This window comes from Phalacrocorax aristotelis, chromosome 5, assembly GCF_949628215.1.
Source record: "Phalacrocorax aristotelis chromosome 5, bGulAri2.1, whole genome shotgun sequence".
Taxonomy (NCBI): domain Eukaryota; kingdom Metazoa; phylum Chordata; class Aves; order Suliformes; family Phalacrocoracidae; genus Phalacrocorax; species Phalacrocorax aristotelis.
The window spans coordinates 28,557,641-28,578,067 of NC_134280.1; the positions used below are offsets into that span (position 1 = coordinate 28,557,641).

A 20,427-nucleotide genomic window follows, 5' to 3' on the forward strand; every position below is an offset into this window, starting at 1 on the left:
AAAATTACTATTTTGAGGATTGCATTCATTTTTTTGTTGTTTGTCTGTGTAGGTCTGTGCTATGGCAGCAGCCAAACTAAACACCCTCCTTCAGACCAAAGTAATTGAGAGCCAGCCTGAAGCATGCTACCTCTTGGGGAAGCTGGAAGGCATCTTGAGTAGATCAATTGAAGAGAAGACAGAAACTTACTCATTTTTGATTCCCCTTGTTCGGACATTGGTATCCAAGATTTATGAACTTCTATTCATGAACCTGCATCTCCCTTCATTGCCTCCCACCAATGGCAGCCCATCTTTCTTTGAGGACTTTCAAGAATACTGCAGCTCTGATGAGTGGCAAGTTTATATTGACAAATATGTAAGTAGTAGATTCTTTTTGTATCATTTTCCCCCTCTTTAGCAATGAAAGCAGAGGAATTAATTCAGAAATCACATTATGCTTTTTGGAACAAGATTATTCCAAATATGAAGCAGTATGAAGAGAATTCATTCAGACGTGATCACGAGCAGATGGCACTTTATTGGAAAGATTGTTATGAAGCATTTATGGTGAACATGCACAAGCGAGACCGGGAGAGAGGAGAAAGTAAGCTGAAATTTCAGGTAAGGTTTTCAGTGAGTGCAGGTTTCTCTTAGGACAACTGTCTCAAGAGAGACTGAATTCTGGGACGATCCAATTCAAGTGATTGCAGGCAGTTGATTGATCTAAGATTTTATGGGCAGTGTCATTACGTACACTTGTAGGATATGCTTTTTATTTCTATTTTTTCTATTTAAGAGTTATTTCAGGACAGTACGCTTTTCTCATAGTACAGCAACCTAGAATTATAGTCAGCTAGAAGCTGCATCTTTTTTTACTCTGATTTATGTTTCAAATTATTAAAACCTCTTCTCCATTATGAGATGAGTCAGGGTGATTTTATATTTTTTAACGCTACTTCAGTACAATGAAAACATTTAAAACATTGAACAGTTCCTATTTAATGTGTGGAAAAATTGTTTCTGAACTGACCTTTCTGTATAAGGTCCAGACTCAGTTTAAGTATTAGAATTAACTGGTAATTACAGCAAATACCATAGCTAAGTTACATTTCTCTTATTTTCCCTTTGTTGTCTTAAAAAAGATTTACTATGAGGATCCTTATTTATTCAAGTAATAAAAGGAAGAATACAATATGATCACATTCTAGAATACCAGGATTTAAAGAAAAATCCTACCTATTACAATAGGATTTTCAATACTGACCACTTTTCTGATGGTGAAAAACTGCTTTCATACAGATTTAGCATCAATAATGCTTTCTTCATATCTTTAAGTTGAGGTTTGATGCCATTTCTTCCAGTACTAAGCTGCTTAATATTTCTTTTGTAAGCATTACCTTAAATTTTCAGAAGTTTTTACTGCTAAACTTCTTTGTTCCCTCTTAATTTGTGAGAATTCTTGCAAACCACAAAACTGTGTTTTCAAAGGTCAGAGTCATTTCAGTGCTAGATTTATTTTTAATGGTCTTTCAGGAGTATTTTGTGGAACCATTCAGCAGAAAGGCTCGACAGGAAAATCTGCGGTACAACAGTATGCTAAAGCAGCTTAATAGTCAACACACAGCTACTCTGAGACAGTGGAGAGCAGCCCAGCTTTACTTGCTCTCTGAACGTGGTCCTTGGTCTGAAATGTAAGGCTGAAGTTCTTAAACCATATATGATGCTACAAAATGAATTTGCTTACATGACTTAGTTTCACATGGTTAGAACCTTGTCAAATTGACTCTGATAACCATTCTTGAGACATGAAGTTGATACTGAATGCATCTTTTATAAAATTTTTCTGCATTTAATTAACAAAATGAAAAGTTTGAAGTGTAATGCTGAGCTGGTTAGCTGGATGTTAGATTCTCTTGCCAAGTGACAAATAAAAATTAGTTATCAATGAAGCGATTGCAAAAACGTTTAAAGAGATCCTATGGATCAGTGGTTCAGTTGGAAAAGAGAAGATATAGTTGTTAATAAAGACATTGAGTTTTCATGCGTAAAGCTAATTTCAATGTAAAAGGATATATTTTGCCTGTTTTAGCCTTTGGGGAAGTTCTGGATAAAGAGTTTGGTCGTGGGGTTTGGTTGGTTGGTTTGGATTTTTTTTTTAGGCTTTTAACTGATGTTAACTTAAAGTGTAAACAACTTGATGTATTTCAGTAGAAAATAAATACTGTTTACGAAGTGCTTTAGGATGATCAGAGCTGCAATATGAAATATAAAACTAAAATGCAGTTTATTGGGGTTTTTTTGTTTCACAATGTATAAGTGGATGACTGGTAGTTTTCTAAATATGTACTCTTTTGTAATCAGTTCATTAATATAGGTCTTCACTTTCTTTTAACTATTTTCATGAATGTTCTTGTTTTCCTAGGAAACAGCATCCTATTCACTGGAAACTTTCAAGCGTGGAAAATTTTTCACGTATGAGACTAAAACTAGTGCAGAATTACAACTTCAACTCTCATCAGGATGCTAGTGATCTGAGAGATAATTTAGGTAAAGTTGTATTGTATTTGCTATTTCACTTGGGATTCTTCAGTCTTTACTGAAGAAAGATACACACTTCACTCTCTGTATTTAAGTATTCTTGATTTTTCTTTACTTCCCCCATAGTAAAATGTGTAACATAGGAGTTGTGCTTTGACCTGAAACAGCATCTTCCTACTGAGTAGAATTAATTTCTTGTTCTTTGAAATGTGTAGTTTTGTTGACAAAAAAAAAAAAGTTAAAGAACCTCCTTGTTTTAAAATAAGCAATCACATAGCTTTCTTGCATAAGATTATTTGTCAATAAAAGGAAATGAGATTAGAGTTTGATTCTATATCTACACATTTTAACCATAAGCTATATAGAATCATTAAGGTTGGAAAAGACCTCTAAAATCATCAAGTCCAACCATCAGCCCAACACTACCATGCCTCCTAAACCATGCCCTGAAGTTCCGTGTCTTCACGTCTTTTAAATACCTCCAGGGATGGCAAATCTATTACCTCTCTGGGCAGCCTGTTCCAGTGCTGGACCACTCTTTCAGTATGGAAATTCTTCCTAATATCCAATCTAAACCTCCCCTGATGCAGCTTGCAGCTATTACCTTTCATTCTATCGCTAGTGACTTGGGAGAAGAGACCAACACCCGCTACAGCCTCCTTTCAGGTAGTTGTAGAGAGCAATAAGGTCTCCCCTCAGCCTCCTCTTCTCCAGACTAAACAACCCGAGTTCCCTCAGCCGCTCCTCATAAGACTTGTTCTCCAGACCCTTCACCACCTTTGCTGCCCTTCTCTGGACATGGTCCAGAAATTCGATGTCCCTCTTGTACTGAGGGGCCCAAAACTGAACACAGTATTCAAGGTGCAGCCTTACCAGTGCCGAGCACAGGGGCACGATCACTTCCCTACTTCTGCTGGCCACATTATTTCTGAAACAAGCCAGGATGCTGTTGGCTGCCTTGGCCACCTAGGTGCACTCCATATGAAGTGCTTTGTTTCAGAAGTGTGCCAAACAGCTGAGTTAGTGGTGTATAAGCAGTTCTTTAAGTTAGGTGTATTGGATATCAAGGCTCAAAACAAAAAAATAACACTCTTGTAAATCCAAGTAAGCAAAAAACAATTGCAGTGAACTTCCATGAAATCTGCATGCTTTAACAGTGTCTGGCAGAACACTGCAAAACATATTATTGGAAGTGTCCACATCAGAATTCAGTTTAAATTTTTCTAATGTGTCTGTGTCTTCACTTTATGCTGTTATGATTTGACTTTACTTCAGTGTAGTTCAGGGAGTATTTTTAGTGTTCTGCTTGCCCCCCAAAAGTATTTAAGAAGTATGGTTGCTTCTTACTCAGTTAAAACCAACATTCAACAGTAGAATATACTCTCAATAGTTTAGCTTTCCAAAAGCGTTGTAGCAAAAAATTTTCTGAGTTGAAATGTCTATTTATGATAGGTGTGCACCAGACACAGCCCTCTAGTGAGTCTCTGCTTCTGGAGGCAGTGAAGCAGGTGAAAGTGAGTGACTTGGAAGATGATGTTCTTGAACTACCAGAAGAAGACACAGCAGCCAGTTCCAATTTGTAAGTACTGCAGAATAGAACAGGTGAAATTTGTTTCTGTGCTAGGGATAAGTAGTGAGAAACAACTTTGGGAGTTGATTAGCATACGAAGCTTTCCTCTTTGTCTGGCCTTGACAGTCCAAGCCAGGGTTTTGTAGTAGTAGTAGTTTTGTAGTAGTTGTGAACAGCAGAAAAGTTGCTGTTGGATTTATCATTCCCGACAATGAGATGTGAAGAGGCCCAGGGGAAAGAATGCAGAGCAGATGTTTGTGAAGATCTGTTAGAAATTCACTGCTCACAGCTGGTCTGAAGCTGGAGCTACAGAATTGTTGAGGCTTTTCTACTATGTACATGGCTATAATTCTCAAGAGGTGACCTGCCCTGTAAGGGCATAGACCAGACTGGAACTGGCTTTTGTCTGTAGATGCCAGGGCTATTCCCTATACCATCATCTGCATAGCATGGATGTTTGCTTAGATGCTTTAATCTTCTGGAGAGTCTCCTATGTTTTAAGAGCACTCCAGAGGGAAGGCCTGCTGTGCTTCTTTCGTGTCACTTGTGTAACTCTAAAAAAGAAAATGGTGGGGGGCTGGGCAGGGGCAGAGATAGCAAATGCTTCACTCCAGTAACTGAGCACGTGATGTTGTGCATGCATTTATGTGTGTCTATGCTGTTGAAGTCCAGCAGATATGTGGCACTTCTTTGAGTGATACCGATGCATCTTCTTGTACCTTAAATGTTATTAAATGCTTGCTTGTGATGTATCATGTCTATAGATTTCTGAGCAACCATTACTTCAAATACTTCTGAAGATAACTTTAGTCACATGAAACAGGACTCAGCTCTGCTCTGTGCCAGAGAATTTAAGCACCTAACAATTAAATAAGGAAGGGAAGTGCAGCCTCATGTGTTCATACTTCAAGGGAAGTCAAGTCCATTGTGCCTGAGACTGAAATATCCAGCCTGAAGAGCAATGCTCTGAAATGCTTGGTAGTCTAGTCTGAAACATCTGAGACTACTGATGGAAATAGCTTCATATAATCATTTAAGTTGTACTTTTAATGCCATTCGAATCGGAATCTTTTCTGAACTGTACTCTTACCAAGTACCTAAGCAACTGCATAACCTACCCAACCCTGTAACATTTAGTGGTACTTTTGCAGGGAAGAGAAGGACGACCAAAGTCAGAAAGAAAAACTAATATTGTCTGAAGACTGTGAACTCATTACAGTAATTGATGTGATACCTGGCAGGCTGGAGATCACTACCCAGCACATCTATTTCTTTGATGGTAGTATTGAAAAAGAGGAAGGTGAGCATGATTAGTATCTCTGTCTGGCATTTCAGCAGTTTCTAACATTTTGAGCATTTCTAACAGTTCAATGTTCTGTTTATAGTAGTCTGAGTTGGATTTTTTGAGAATGAGTGTCAAACTAATTGTGAAGAGACAAGTTGTGGATCTGTACTTAATATTTACATGGTGATCAGTGGCTGTCTGATCCCTTCAGAATCAGAATCTGGAACTGTACTTGCTGAGCTGTTAAATTGATTCACTATTCTTAGTATTTCTTGAAAAAATCAACTTATTGAAAAAATTAAGTTTGCTGACTATAAAAATGTCATTACCTCTATTTTGCTGCTTAAATGGCACCTCCCTGTTTTTGCTGACAAATAATGTTTCACTCATATATTGATTAAAAAGTAATAGTAATGATTAAAAAGTAGTAGTATGTGAACATTGATCATCTATATTAGTGAACTTTAATAGAATGTTAAAACAGTGGACTGCAAAGTTTGACCAACAATGGTAAAATTTTCAAAAACAGTATATCAAGAAGTTGGCCTTTTCTAAACATAAAAGCTTGTATTTGAGCTCGTTTAAGAAAGAGGAAGGGTTTGGTTTGTATTTTTTGTCAACAGGATACATTTATAGTGTGTCTTTGATCAGAAAGCAGAAACAAATTCTACACTCCATCAGGTATTTCCTGTTGCCCCTTTCTTTCAGCAGAGCAATAGATGAGGTTAATACTGTTTTCCTAGCAAAATGGTTAATCAAGCCACATATAAAATTTGCCTTTTCTAGGAGTAAGTCTGGGGTGATTGGAAATGATGCTGCATTATGTCTATATGAAAAGTTTTTAATATATTCCAAGTCATTAATCAACGTGCTCTTCCTAGGGGTAGGTTTTGATTTCAAATGGCATCTTTCTCAAATTCGAGAGATACATTTGCGTCGATACAACCTAAGGAGGTCAGCTTTGGAGATCTTCCTTACAGATCAAACCAACTATTTCCTCAACTTTAATAAGGAGGTATGGGTTTCCTAAATTTACTTGATTTGTATAGTTAGCACAAGTGTCAAGCTTAAGTTGACTGTGTCTAATTTGAGCCTTGTGTCTTTCATAATACTGTAACACTAGTAGCAAAAGGTTTGCTAGATATAGGCATTATGGGAAACTAGGGTGCAGTCTGTGAAAACCTGTCTGGTGTATCTGTGAAAACCAAAGTTTGGCATTTAGAAACTGACTGATTGTGAAAAGACGGATAAAACAAGATTCCTTCTTTTCCCTGTCTCTCTCTCTCTCTGTTATAATACAGAACAATCATTCAACTAAAATTACACCGGTAGTAATCTAAATATCTTGAAGCCCACACATTCTTTTTAAATATTCAGAGCATATTAATTACAAAGCAAAGGGGACGTTCTATTTTACCACAACATTGGAAATCATTAATATTTCTATACTCCATGGTTTAGGTTTAGTGAACTTTTTTCCCCATGGATAATGTAAGTGATCATTTGTATGTGAGACTAAGATAAATACCAGAACTTAAGGTGAGTTACATACTAGTAGGTCAGTTTGTGAATAGCTCCTATAAAATGTTTTTGGGTTTGTTTAAGTAAATAAATCTTTGAAATAGTTTTGTAGGGAAAATGTTGGTGTGACTTTATTCAAACAGCAGCAGTATTTCCTGAGAAGGTTTCTGTGGGAATAATGATTTTCTGAGCAGCATCTACACATACATGTGCATGCACACAAAAAACCTACTTAATAATATGTGTTGCCTTTATATCTTGTAACTGAAGGATGTCATGTCCATCCATGGTCAAATGTTTTACACAGCAAGAGACGGAAGTGTTTAAAAGTGTACCTGTTTTCCATTTATTTCACATTTTGATTAGTAGAGAAGTTGTTTACTTGTCAGCTTCAATCTCCAGATTAATTTTTTTCTTAATGCTGTTTTCTAACAGGTACGAAACAAAGTATATAGTCGAATATTGTCACTGCGTTCTCCAAATATTTCTGGGACCAGATCTCCACAGGAACTTTTTAAAGCTTCAGGTTTGATGCAGGTATGAGACTTCAATATAAATGGTCTAGTGCATTCCTTTGCTTCTTGAAAAGGAGTCCTGGAAGGTCCTGGACTAATGATTTTACTTTCCCCAGTGTTCACATGGGAACTGCTGACTCTGTGGTACACTCAGTCTGGTCCCTGAACATTCACATACTTATTTTTAGAATGGCTGTGTTTTGTGTTTGCAGTCAGTGAGGTAAATGGGTAGAGCCAGGCTCTGTTAATGTGATTATGACAAGTGTTCCAACAAGAATGAAAAACATGTAGCAGACTTGCTTCTGTTTTTAGTCCATGACCATAAGTGCACATTTTGGAACTTCTTTCAGTACATGTGCAAATAACTTTCCCTGCTACATTTTCATGATGGGCTTTCAACAAAACCCGTGTGAAGACTAAGCAGGAAATATGGTATTAAGGCCATTAGTAATATTGGCGTAAAAGGAAAATGTCAAAATATCTGTATTTCCCTAAACATGGATAAGTTGTTTTTAAATGTAGTAAATGTGTAGTTACAATTACTGTTTTCTGAGGGAGGAGGTTTTTCAAATTACTTTTAAAATAGTGGAAATACTTTGTTTTTTCTTTGTTTCCCTAATGATAAAAGCTATCGTTGTATATTCAAATAGAGAAAATATTGTCTGTAATGAAATGTCTGCTTCACACTACAGACAGATATTGAGCCCTTCTGAATACAGCTCTGTCTGTTCTTTGGTCTAAAATATAATAGTGGAGCAAAGACACAAGAACTACGTTAATTTATAAATTCCTGTATCATTAACCAATGGGAGGATAATTTATAAATAAGTTTTGACCTTTTAGAACTCTAATGGATTTCAAAGTTCTGTTCCCCTTTTTTTAAGTACCTGTTTACCTGCCTTCTTTTTGTTTCTTTCATTTCTATTTTTCCCTTCCTTTTTTTTTAATTCTGAAGCTGCTAGTTTTCTGCTGCCCTGTATTTAAAACAGTAGTGGCATCAATCAGGGACACGATTTCAATGAAATATAGGTAGCACAGTCACTGAATTAAAGGAAATATAAACTTTATTAGGAATAATTAAACTTGGACTTTCATACCATTCTTAGCTTTGTGCCAATAGAATCATCTGGCAGATAAATACTGGCAAGACATGTAATTTGCAATAGTGGTATCTTTGATATAGTGACTTCCATTGTATCTTTTTTGTCCTTCAGAAATGGGTGAATAGAGAAATATCCAACTTTGACTACCTTATACAGCTGAACACAATGGCAGGACGAACTTATAATGACCTTGCTCAATATCCTGTGGTAACTAAAATAACTTTTAAGTTTTTGCCAAAGGTATGTATTTTTTCTATTTTGGAAGATGGATTTTTAATCTCAATTTGTTCTTTGTCTCTTTTTTTAGTTCCCTTGGATTTTACAAGATTATACTTCAGAAGAACTAGACCTGAATAATCCTGCAGTCTTTAGGGATCTGTCCAAACCCATAGGGGTGGTAAATGAAAAGAACGCTAAGGCTGTGAAAGAGAAGTATGCATTTGAAAACCTCAGTTATATTTCTCTGTCTTTTCTGAGCCTCCAGGCTAATAACACATTTTAAAAATAAAGTGGTGACAGTGAATTTTTTTTAAAAGCTAGGTTTATAACGTCACAGATGCACTTGCAAAGGTTGTTGATTTGTTGTTCCTGCTGCATTCAGATTAGTTAGCTTATATGGCACTGAAACAACAAAACTTATTGCTGTAAATTTTCAATTGTTTCTCAGATGTGAAGATAAACTGACAGGCTATAGAAACAATTTAATGGCCCCGCAGCTTTAAGAGGCACACTGTGTCCCATGTCTGCTTCATGATAAAGAATGTGAAAACATACTGATGAGTTAAGCTGCCTGTGCTGAGAGGCAGCATTGATCCTAAATCTGTGCTTCCTGCTCTTTTTTTCAAGCATAGATTATTATCTTTGAAATAAAATATAACTTGGTGGCTTCTAGCAACTCCTCTGTAGGTAGGAATGACAAGTACACACATATCAGTGTAGCAATCCTCCCTTTTTTGCTAGTGTGGGGAGCAAGTGTGCTATCACACCAGATTGTGCTTGTCAGGCTTTTTGCAAAACCAGCTTTGTTCTGAAAACTTGGAACGTGGAGGATTTTCTTTGAATTATTAGGCTTTATCCCTGACTGTAGTGAAATTGGTTCTCTAGCAGTATGTTTAACTGCAGTTTCTTTTACTAGCCTTGTGACACTGAGGAATTTATCAGCCAGATGGTAGCATAGTACTGTAGAGTGAGTTTGCCAGTAGAAAAGGAAATGGATATGAGTATTAAATAAATCTCTCTTCTGCATCCTGACACATTCACACACATTCTCTTTTTAAAATTTTTTTTTTTTAAATCTTGCAGAAAACTGTCACAAATCCTTTCAATAATAAATATTCAGCTTAGTGATGTGGCGGTTTTTGTCTGTTGTATAAGGTCATACTGAATCAGACCTGTCTTGCCCTTTATCCAGTTTCTGACAGCTAACAGCAAATGCCTAGGGAAGAGTGTAAGAACAGGTATGCAAAGGCTTCATCTGGTGTACATTTCTATCTTTCAGCAGTCTTTTGCTTAGGGACTTTTTAAGTCTGAACTGAAATCCTCCTGTTTCATAGAACTCAATGTATTTTTTCTCTTATAGATTACTGTGATCATTTCTTTTGAATCCTTACCTCCAGTAAATACAATCCACATGTAAATCAGCTGTAGTGCTCCGTTGTATTTAAAAAGATTTTTTAATTATTTTTTTAAGATATGAGAATTTTGAGGATCCCCTTGGGATAATTGACAAATTTCACTATGGGACACATTACTCAAATGCTGCTGGTGTGATGCATTATCTCATTCGGGTAGAACCTTTCACAACACTTCATATCCAACTTCAAAGTGGCAGGTATGGTGTGAGCAAATAAGCAACACCTTTATTTTTCTTCCTTATCATTTTACTGAGGGAATGATCAAAGTCAAACTTGAGTTTTCTGATCCACAGATTCGACTGTGCTGACAGGCAGTTCCATTCTATTCCTGCTACCTGGCAGGCACTCATGGACAACCCCAATGATGTCAAGGAACTTATCCCAGAGTTCTTCTACTTCCCAGAGTTCCTGGAGAATCAAAATGGTAAACTGACTGCTCAGAATATTATCATAGAAAACCGTTCATTTATTCTTCAGAAAATAATCATTACAACCATTTGTGAATGCTGCGGAACACTTCTTGTTTAAGCTTTATAGTGTGCCTGTAGAAATTACTTCAATCATCAGGCTGGCTTCAAACTGTTTAGTGAAGACACCAGTTGTGTTAAGCCCCCAGTCTGAATTTTAAACGATGTTTAGGCTGCTGCCTAAGGACGGCTAAAAATAGTGTTTACCTTATGTAAAATATCAGAGATGCTCATTTGGATGTTTGAAAAAGTTAGCAATAGTTAATACAGATTAATCAGTATTCTTTTTCCTGGGTTCACTGGGTGGTAGAGTTTGGACATCTTCAAACATGTGAGGTCTTCTATTTGTTCTAGGCAACCAGTGTATTTTTTGCTTGTTACTGTTACTTTCCAATGCAGTGGTAAGTCACCTAATTTTAGAGCCATGTAAGGTTTAAGTACCCATCAGAAGCAGGGCAGGGGAAGGGGGAGAAGCTGTTTCACTCATATATAATGCTATTGAAAAGACAGCATCCTGTGTTCAGAGGTGAGATTCCTAGACATTTTTTATTTCGCATTTATTGCATAGAGAATTGTTTCTTTACCTACTAGACAATTTAAAAATGGATTTGTGTGTTTGTGCTGTTGCTAATTTAGTCTGCTAGCTACAGTCTACTAGAGTTGTAAGTTATAAAAGTTGGAAAGAGTCAAGTCATGCTTTCAAAAGTCATTTCAGTATTTAGAGTTCTAGTGAAAGCTGGTGGGATTTAAGACTTCTTGAAAGCGTTGATTTTACAATCATTTAAACCTCTAAGTAAATTCATTCTTATGAATAACCTCACTGAAATGTTTTGGACTCTTAATTCTGGTAAAATAAAGCAAATGCAGTTATGTTTACAGATAGGTGTGTAAATGATTAATGCTTCTTTTAAGGTTGGGACTTGAGTTTCAAAGTCATTTAGGTGCTTTGGACAATTATCCTGTATCATTTAACATTTTAAACATTCAGAGCAGAACTTAGCCTCCTGTGTCTGTGGTAGGGTTATTGGAGGTTTAAGATTTATTAATTAAGAATTTTTCAATATCCTTCCCTTGCATTGAGAAAAGAACGCTCTTTAATCTTTATTGAGAAATCAAGATCTTTGAAATATTCTATAGTGACTCTCTAAATTCTCCAAATTATTCACTAGGTTTTAACTTAGGTCACCTTCAGATATCCAAAGAGGTGGTAAATGATGTTGTTCTCCCCAAATGGGCCCACTCCCCGGAAGACTTCATTTATAAACACAGGAAGGCTCTGGTAAGGTCATGTTTATATGTGTGAAGTAATGATAAAGAAAATACACCTACATGTTGTCACTGTGGCTTATGTATAAAATACTGGGACTACGTTCAAACTGGAGTTGTGGTTGCGTTTGGCATTACAAGTACCATTAGAACTTTAAGTTAAAAGCACTGTGCATGTCGATGAAATGCTCAAAAGAAAAAAAGAAAAGAACCTGAAGATTCTAATCACTTGAGAGTGTGCTGCCCTAGGAGATAAAATGCAGAATTAGGTGGGTTTAGGTGATAAGGCTTGTATTGCTTTTATAGATTATTCTGTGTGCTACTAGGGAACTAGAAGCTTACTTTCCCCTTGCACGGTTGCATTTCAATAGTCTAGATATGCTGCTTTGCTGTATTAATTTTCCCTCTTATCTGGAAGTTACTGCCCTTAACACACATGGATATTTTTATGCCTCTGCCCTATACATTGGTATATATCTAGTTTGTGGACACTGTTAGTTTAGGAATTAAATCTCTTTCACAGAAAACAGTAAATACTTCAAGAAGGGAGCAGTACTTTTCTTATTCTTACCAAAGCATTTTTTTCCTTCTAGGAATCTGAGTATGTTTCTGCTCATCTTCATGAATGGATAGATTTGATTTTTGGCTACAAGCAGAGGGGACCAGCTGCAGTGGAGGCGCTCAATGTGTTCTATTATTGTACTTATGAAGGTAGAAAGCAGTGTGCTCTCCTGTCATTGTCATCAGATTTGTGGGCTTTCAGTATTAGACAGAAAACACTCGATTTGTGAGCATGAGATACAGTAGTATACGGTAAAGCAACAGAATTATAGACGAAATATGGCAGCATAACTTGTAATTTATCATCAAATAACCAGAACATTTGAAGCTTTGATCATAAGTTGTGAACCTGAAATGTTAATAAAGTTTTTTTTAAAGGGAGGCTGTTCCAGTTGTTTGTATTTTGTTTCTAAAAGTGCTTGGGGTTTTTTGTTAGTTTCTCATTTGCTTGCTTAAAAGCATTTGTGGGAAGAGGTTTCTTGTGGTTTAGGACTCCAGGCATGTTGTCTAAAACCAACAAATATTGAAGACAAATGTTAGTCTGTTAAATCTAAAGGTGAACTTTGGGTGGCTTTTGTGTGCAACTTATTGCATGCATAAAGTACATTAAATGCATTTGATAAGACAAAAGCCTGCAATTCTTGCCCGTACAGATACACTTAAAATTCCATTTGCAGAGTAGAGTTTTCAGATCATATTTTATATGGAATCATTGTTTGGAAGCTTTTCTGGTGTAAAAGGTGATAATGCTGCAATTAGTTTAAGCTTTGCAACATTTGTTGACCATATCTGTTCTCAATAAGTTGTTTAGATTATGTTCTTTTTCCTTTTTTCTACCCTTCATCGTTCTGGTTGTGATCCAGGGGCTGTGGATTTGGATGCTTTAACAGATGAGAAAGAAAGGAAAGCTTTAGAAGGGATGATAAACAATTTTGGGCAAACTCCCTGTCAGCTCTTAAAGGTATTGCTCTTTGTTCCCTCTCAGTCAGATCTTCGTGGTTAAATCCAACTGAGCGACAAAGGATTTCTGAAAAAAATGAGAAGATAATGGCTTGTAATTTTAGGAATGTGAAATCTTTGCTACACTACCATTTGTAAAGGTCACACTGATAGAAACTTAGCATACCATTTTCAAAACAAACTGATTTACTTTAAGGGAAATTGGATGCTTAAAAGTCTGTTTTCCCATTGATTGCCAATAATATTCTGAGTATCTTATGTGACTTGAACAAATGCATAAATTTGTCTAATTTGATATTCCTTCAAATATTGTCTCCTAGGAGCCCCATCCGCAAAGGCTATCAGCGGAAGAGGTAGTGCAAAGACTAACTAAAAGTGATACCTCTACTCTGAATCTCTTCCAACACCTCACTGAACTGAAGTCATTCTTCATAGAGGTAGGCTTATTACTTGAAATTGTTTAAAGTCTAATTTGAAACTTCTGATGTACTTAAAACAAAAGATTGCAACCTAGATGAAAATAAATTTGCTTCATATTTAAAGAAAATATTTTAAAATGTAGTATGTATAAAATTAGCTCTGTCTCTTTAGTTAGCTTCATAGAGGTTGAATCCCATAAATTTGTATCTGCTGGCTGCTTGTGTGGGTCTTGTTTGAGTATTAAGTTAGCCACCACACCAAGAAAGCTAAGAACGTCACTGGTGGTATCTGAGGACTCGCTGAACTTGGTAGCTAAACTCACTAATTCAGGGCAGAGCCAGGGTTTCACTTTTGGTATTTGTAAGGAAGTATACCTGTGTGAACTGAAGATGGATGTACCAGTGCCTTAGAGGACTGTACACATCTGACATTGATTCCAGAGGCTTTGCATCTTACTCTTTACAGGTTCTAGATTTGTCCTTTAGCTCTTGCATATAATCAGACCAAATCCATGTCTTCTCTTAGGGAATCAGTGATGGTGTGCCCATCATCAAAGCTGTTGTGCCCAGGAACCAGTCACGGTCCTTTATTTCTCAGGGAAGCCCAGAGATCTTGGTGAGTTGCGTGTGTCAGTACTATTCTTAGACTGCAGACAGTCAAATAGGTGTATTTTTTTCATACAGCTTGTAGAGAAACACAACTGTTACTGTTCAAATGTGTTCCTTTAACCTATAATGAATAGAAATATAAGTTAAATATTTGTCTTCTGAAGAGAAGCCAGGCTGATTTGTTGAACGGCATTTAAAAGCTGATGAGACATGAGTGTAAGTTGTAGTGGGGTGTTTTGTATGTTGCCCACTTGATCCACTTCCATGGTAGCAATCAATTTCCTAATGCAATGCAGACCAGCTTTAAAATGACAAAATTAAGTTATTAATGGCATCATTATGTTTATTGTTACTTTCAAATCTATGTTTTAAACTATACCATATGTGGCATATACACACTCCAAAGGCCTGCACCGTTCCTAACATTAACTTTTGCACTGACTAATGCAGGTGCTGGTACTATAGCAGATGGCCAAATGATGAAAGGAGGAGAGTGGTTTTGTGTTTGCACCTCTATGTATGGTCTGCATACTGGCCCATCTGCAATGATGCCTATGTTTTGCAGGAAAGAATATTCTTTTCCAGTTTTCCTGTTTTTGTTGGTCAAATTTACTGTCCTGGCTTAATGAGGTATCTGCATATGTCATTTGGAATTTGGACATGTCTAATATTCTCACTGTGTTTTTTTCTAAATATCTGATGACAAACTCAAATATTTAGATTCCTTTCTTACTTTCTCAGAAATAGAACTGTAGTACAATTTTTTTTTAAAACGTCCTGTGTTAATATGTTAACTGTTAATGATTACTATTTAAAAGAAGAGAAGCAGCTTAAACTAAATTACTAATTTGAGAGGGGTTTGTTAGCTGGGGGTTTTGTTTTCCGCCTCCTCCCCACACCCCTGTTCAACTTCCCTGACCCATCTTGAACATACACTATTCTAACTTGATAATATGTACTTCGTGTGGATTAACTCATCTGAACTGCATATTTTTTTTTTTTTAATTTGTGGTGGGATGGGTGTGTGTGCTTTTTTGTCTTTGTGGTAAATTCTCAAGAAGACTATGCTGGATTTTATTCAAGCTCCATTACCATCAAATGCAAGCAGAAAATATGCCTCTGGGTTTCACCGATTTTTCTATCAAACTTTTTTAGGTAACAGCAAGTCTGAACTGTGTTATTGGAACTCATGGTTGGCTACCTTATGATAAAAACATCTCCAACTATTTCACATTCATCAGAGATACCACGGTGACAAACCCCAAGTAAGCGAATGATGAGGAGAGGTGCAGATGAATGCATCTACAGTAATCAAATACAGTAATTGTTCAACAATCAGTGCATTGTACTGTTTTCCTTGGCTGAGCTTTAATCTAAGAATGCATCTTCTCATGTTCAGTAATATTACCTCTAATCTGTAATACTGTTCTAGTAAAGATTTATATATGTGGCATTTCAAAGCTCTTCATTCTTAGATCTACTTCTGATTTTTTTCTAATTATCAACCATAAAAACTCATCTTGGAATCTGAGATGGGCAGTCTTCATGCCTTCTTACATTATAGTGCAGGTATATGGGGTGGTTTTGTTTCTCTGGTTTTTAGAAGTTTCCTTTTTTCTTTAATGTTATAATACTTGAGGACATGAGTTTTTCATACTGAATCAAAATGCATAAAAGACTGAAAAGATCTAAGGTGAAATCTTGCTTCCACTTGCTGATGTCAGTGAGAGTTTTGCTGCGGATATCGGGGGGCCAGAATTTCACCTTTTTTTTTAACATGGCCTCTTCTATAGATGGAATTTCTTATTAATTTTTAAGGATATAGGAAATGCAAAATGCATTGATTTGAACTAAGGTTGCTCTTAACTGCTCATCATTTGCCTACAGAACACAACGCAACATGAGTGGTCCTTTTGCACCAGGGCTGGAGATCACGTCTAAGTTGTTTGCAGTATCCCATGATGCGAAACTGCTCTTTAGTGGAGGACACTGGGACAATAGCATCAGAGTGACATCTCTTACAAAAGGCAAGCTGGTTGGACAGCACATCAGGCACATGGGTTAGTAACTCTTCGTACTGTGAAATGAAAGTTTTTATGTATTGTACCTTGATGATGGTTGGTCTTTTGGGAAAGAATTATAGCCAGTGCACTTGGGTGGACAAGCATAGTGGTTATAAAGGAATGGCAGCGTAAGAACAGAATAATATTTGAACTATGATTATACATAAATACTTGAGCATGGCTTTTTAGTCATTGTAATGATGGTTTGATATAGTTTCGAAACAAGGCTTGACTGCTGTTTTTAGGTAGTAAATCTGATTGTCAGGTTGGTACACCTTGCTGTACCATGACTTCATTGGTTAATAAGAGTCTTATCAGCCCTTTCCACAGAGGAACATTTCATGCTGATGCAAATCAGGATACGTTGTTGATACATTGCATGCACATTGTCACTTTATGGGAAGCTAGTCTTAAATATCTGTGTCATAACTTCATTTTCTTTCCTTTATCTAGATATTGTGACCTGCTTGGCAATAGACTACTGTGGAATTCATTTAATTTCAGGCTCCAGAGATACTACCTGTATGATATGGCAAATAGTTCAGCAGGTAGGTTATTTAGGCATACTCTGAGAAGCACTTTCTGAATGCTTTTTTTGTGCTTCTTTGTTTTGTGGTGGTGGTTTATCGATTTCCTTTCTTTTAGGTTTGCAGAGAAGCTAGTCCACTAAAATTGATTAACTTTGTAATTTTGTTACTCCTGTTGTCTTCTGTGTTTGAAATATTCACTGTCCACATTAGCTGAAGCACAGTATTTTAGAGGCACTGTTGAAGATTTCATAGCTTATTTTCAGGATAGGCAAATATTATCCCCCACTGTACAGATGGAATAAGAGAGACTCTGCTTGAGACTACTGGAATTAGTCAGAACAATATAGCTGAGGATTTTTAAATTTCTAGGCTGTTGTTCACTCTAGCAGTTGCATTATAGCATTACTTCCTCTGTGGGAAGTAGTGATGACTCCACTAGGCAAAGAGAACACTGGTCTGTTACCCGGATTTACACGGCATTTTAGAGTTCTTTAATATTTGTTTGCACTTTCACACAGTGAAAGTGGTTACATGATGCTTGTGTGTACTTACACTCAAGATGTGAGTCCATTTCCATTGTTCATTTCTGATTGCTGCATTGCAGATATGCAAGTATGTTTAACTGCAGCGGGGAGCTGTCATGTTATGGACAGGTCATTTGGTCAGGTCACCTTGTTCTTATTATTGAACTAAAGTCAGCACATTAAACCAGTACAACGGTCCATAACTGCATGTCTTTTTGTGGAAGCTGTCTTTATGGTGGGAATATTTTTCAAGAAGTACTTTGCACCAATGGTGCGTGGTCAAAAAAGTGAGACCTTAGTGCTCACAACGGTATTTTTGTCTAAAGTGAGAATAAGTGTTGGACATGTTTTAGTTCATTTATCTTTTCAGTGTGAGTTAAGTCAGTCATCCTCTGGAGATTATCTTTGTTTAGAATTGCTTTTCCTTAAGATTTTGAATGTGTTTTTTTATTTAATGGATATATAAATTATGTATGTATTGTAAATTCTTCTTGTGAGGGTTTTATCTTAGTCTTGACAAAGTGGCAGCAATGGACTGCATACTGTCACTTCCATTTTACTTGTCTGCTATGCATTGTCACCTTCTTTCCCAGCTCTGTATTTTGAGACTTGCTCTGCATTCCTGCATGCTTCAGGCTTTCAGGGCTTAGTTGGCAATCAAATTTCTATCACAGAAATGAGAATAGTGTCCTCTGAAGAACTATTTACTGTACTTTCTCTCTAAGCACAGGTCTTGCCTTAGAACTGGTTTGATAATAAGTCTGTATATGCTGACAGTACACTCACTGGAACAAAAGTACTAAATAATTTTGACACCCTGCAGTCATGTGGGAAAACGACTATTTTTTATGAGCTTTATTGCAAGATTTTCTTAGTATGTCATACTACTGGTAGTCACTGAGAAGGATTATTTCCTTACTTTTCCTTAGAAAATGGAACAGAGTTGCTGTAATTTTAAGCGAAATAGCTTTCAGCTTCCTTAAGCTTGGCTGTGAAGATAGTGCTTGGTTCCAGGGTACACTCTAAGAACTGAACAAGCCCAGACACGCAGGTGGAGAAAAAGTGGGTGGATGGGTGGGTGAACAACTCCTGTTAGGACTGCTCACTGTGGTCCTTGCACACCTGGACATCTGAAGATAAAAACAAGTCAGCTAAGTAACTCTCTCTCACATCCATGTAGTAACTGTATGTTCGTTCATTCCTGTGATTTCAGTAAATAGGGCTGCTGACATAAAAGGCAATAAATTGAGATTGGAATGGGTGAGTTATGCCTTTGATTTTTGGCCTATGTCAAATATACATCTCACACAACTGATACTGAAGATACCAGAAATTTATTTTTTGTTTGTCCTTCAGCTGCAAGAGAATGTGTCATTGCACTTTTTGTTACTCTCAGGGAGGAGTGCCTGTAGGCCTGGCACCTAAGCCATTACAGATCCTTTATGGGCATACTGATGAAGTTTCGAGTGTTGGCATCAGCACTGAACTGGATATGGCAGTGTCAGGATCCAGGGTAAGCATCCTCCTACTTTTCCCTTCTTTGCCTCTTCTCTTCTCTACTCAAACCACAAAGCATGTTTGAAGTTGATTATGAGCAGTACAAAAAATGTGACTATTTCACAATTTTTTTTCTTCAGCCTTGCACATTGAGAAGATATGTGCCATTTCCCTTGCTGTCTGCTTAAATCAGGCTGTCTCAAACTGCTCTGCACAGCATAGGCCTTAGCTACCATGTTGTTATACTGCACAGATGAGCTTTAACATGTGTGGAGTTACTTGGAGATCTTAAGCTTCTCATAGAAAACAATTCTGTGACAGTGTATTTCTTTCTTCCTTAACCTCGAAGGTTCTGTGCAGCTTCCTCATGCTCTACCTATACCTACTGGCAGGCTTCTGAACTCTGATTCTGTACTGCACTTAATGCCTACTCATAAATGTGACCTATGAAATAACTGATTTGCTGCCTATCCTTCCCCTCTTACCCTGTTTGCATTTTTTTTTTTTATATGCCTGTAAAACATGGCCTTGAGGGGAAGGCTTCTTTGTGTAGCATTCCTAATGCTTAGGTGTCTTGATCTCCAGTTAAAGATTTAAGTGCTTTCAAAATAATCCCTCTGCATTTAAATACTCTTCCTGCGTGTTGCGGTAACTTAACCTGCTGAGTAACAACCTACCTAAATTTGGTCACTGCAGGATGGGACTGTTATTGTCCACACTATTCAGAAAGGTCAGTACGTGAGGACTTTGCGACCGCCTTGTGAGAGTTCTCTCCTGTTGACTGTTCCTAATCTGGCTGTGTCCTGGGAAGGCCATATAGTTGTGCACACCAGCATAGAAGGAAAGACTACTCTTAAGGTACTTAGGTTCATGGAATACCTCTGTTTCTTTCGCTGAAGATTTTAATCATAAGTGTACCTATCTTTATCCTTATTTCCTAAAGTAGAGGGGCTTTTTGAGCATGCTGTGACTGTTTCCTTATTTTTCTTAATTTTGCTAGCCAATTTGAGTGAAATTAAAAGATAAATCACAGACATAGTGTACTCCAGTAAGTTTCATGACACAAACACCTGCAAGAGGGATGCCCAAGCATGTGCTTATGAATCTTCCTGGGAGAGCTGCTTTGAAATGGAAAACTAGGGGAAACAAGTTCTGCTGTGTGCAGAAACAGAGGCCTTATAAAGGGGAGCAGTTAAGTTCTGGGTGCAAGACACCCAGTGACTGCACTGATGTTTTAGTTTTGGGTTGGAGAGATAAGCTACAGTATGAACCTTACAGCTATTCTGTCTGTTGAGTAGCCGTGTAGTTGCTTTAATAAGAATAGTGCTGTTAAAATTTTTATGAGCTTGGGAAATTTCTTGGAAGACGAATTTATTGATGTAG

At 37.0% G+C, this 20,427-nt stretch overlaps 1 protein-coding gene across 9 annotated transcripts in view; it reads left to right on the forward strand.

Annotated features, from left to right (window-relative positions):
- Window positions 1-20,427, forward strand: part of NBEAL1 (neurobeachin like 1) — a 90,626-nt gene that overhangs the window by 64,359 nt on the left and 5,840 nt on the right. For 8 of the 9 annotated variants that reach the window (XM_075093681.1, XM_075093680.1, XM_075093678.1 and 5 more), the window contains 22 exons: window positions 53-358; window positions 454-603; window positions 1,516-1,673; window positions 2,405-2,529; window positions 3,973-4,099; window positions 5,242-5,390; window positions 6,257-6,390; window positions 7,332-7,433; window positions 8,626-8,721; window positions 8,822-8,946; window positions 10,205-10,345; window positions 10,442-10,572; window positions 11,785-11,894; window positions 12,475-12,592; window positions 13,306-13,403; window positions 13,723-13,839; window positions 14,348-14,437; window positions 15,586-15,695; window positions 16,318-16,490; window positions 16,947-17,041; window positions 18,944-19,060; window positions 19,741-19,902. In XM_075093681.1, the coding sequence (XP_074949782.1) occupies window positions 53-358; window positions 454-603; window positions 1,516-1,673; window positions 2,405-2,529; window positions 3,973-4,099; window positions 5,242-5,390; window positions 6,257-6,390; window positions 7,332-7,433; window positions 8,626-8,721; window positions 8,822-8,946; window positions 10,205-10,345; window positions 10,442-10,572; window positions 11,785-11,894; window positions 12,475-12,592; window positions 13,306-13,403; window positions 13,723-13,839; window positions 14,348-14,437; window positions 15,586-15,695; window positions 16,318-16,490; window positions 16,947-17,041; window positions 18,944-19,060; window positions 19,741-19,902 (2,934 nt within the window). Of the gene's footprint in view, window positions 1-52; window positions 359-453; window positions 604-1,515; window positions 1,674-2,404; window positions 2,530-3,972; window positions 4,100-5,241; window positions 5,391-6,256; window positions 6,391-7,331; window positions 7,434-8,625; window positions 8,722-8,821; window positions 8,947-10,204; window positions 10,346-10,441; window positions 10,573-11,784; window positions 11,895-12,474; window positions 12,593-13,305; window positions 13,404-13,722; window positions 13,840-14,347; window positions 14,438-15,585; window positions 15,696-16,317; window positions 16,491-16,946; window positions 17,042-18,903; window positions 19,061-19,740; window positions 19,903-20,427 lie in introns of all 9 variants that reach the window. The other variant, XR_012660672.1, reaches the window with a different exon arrangement.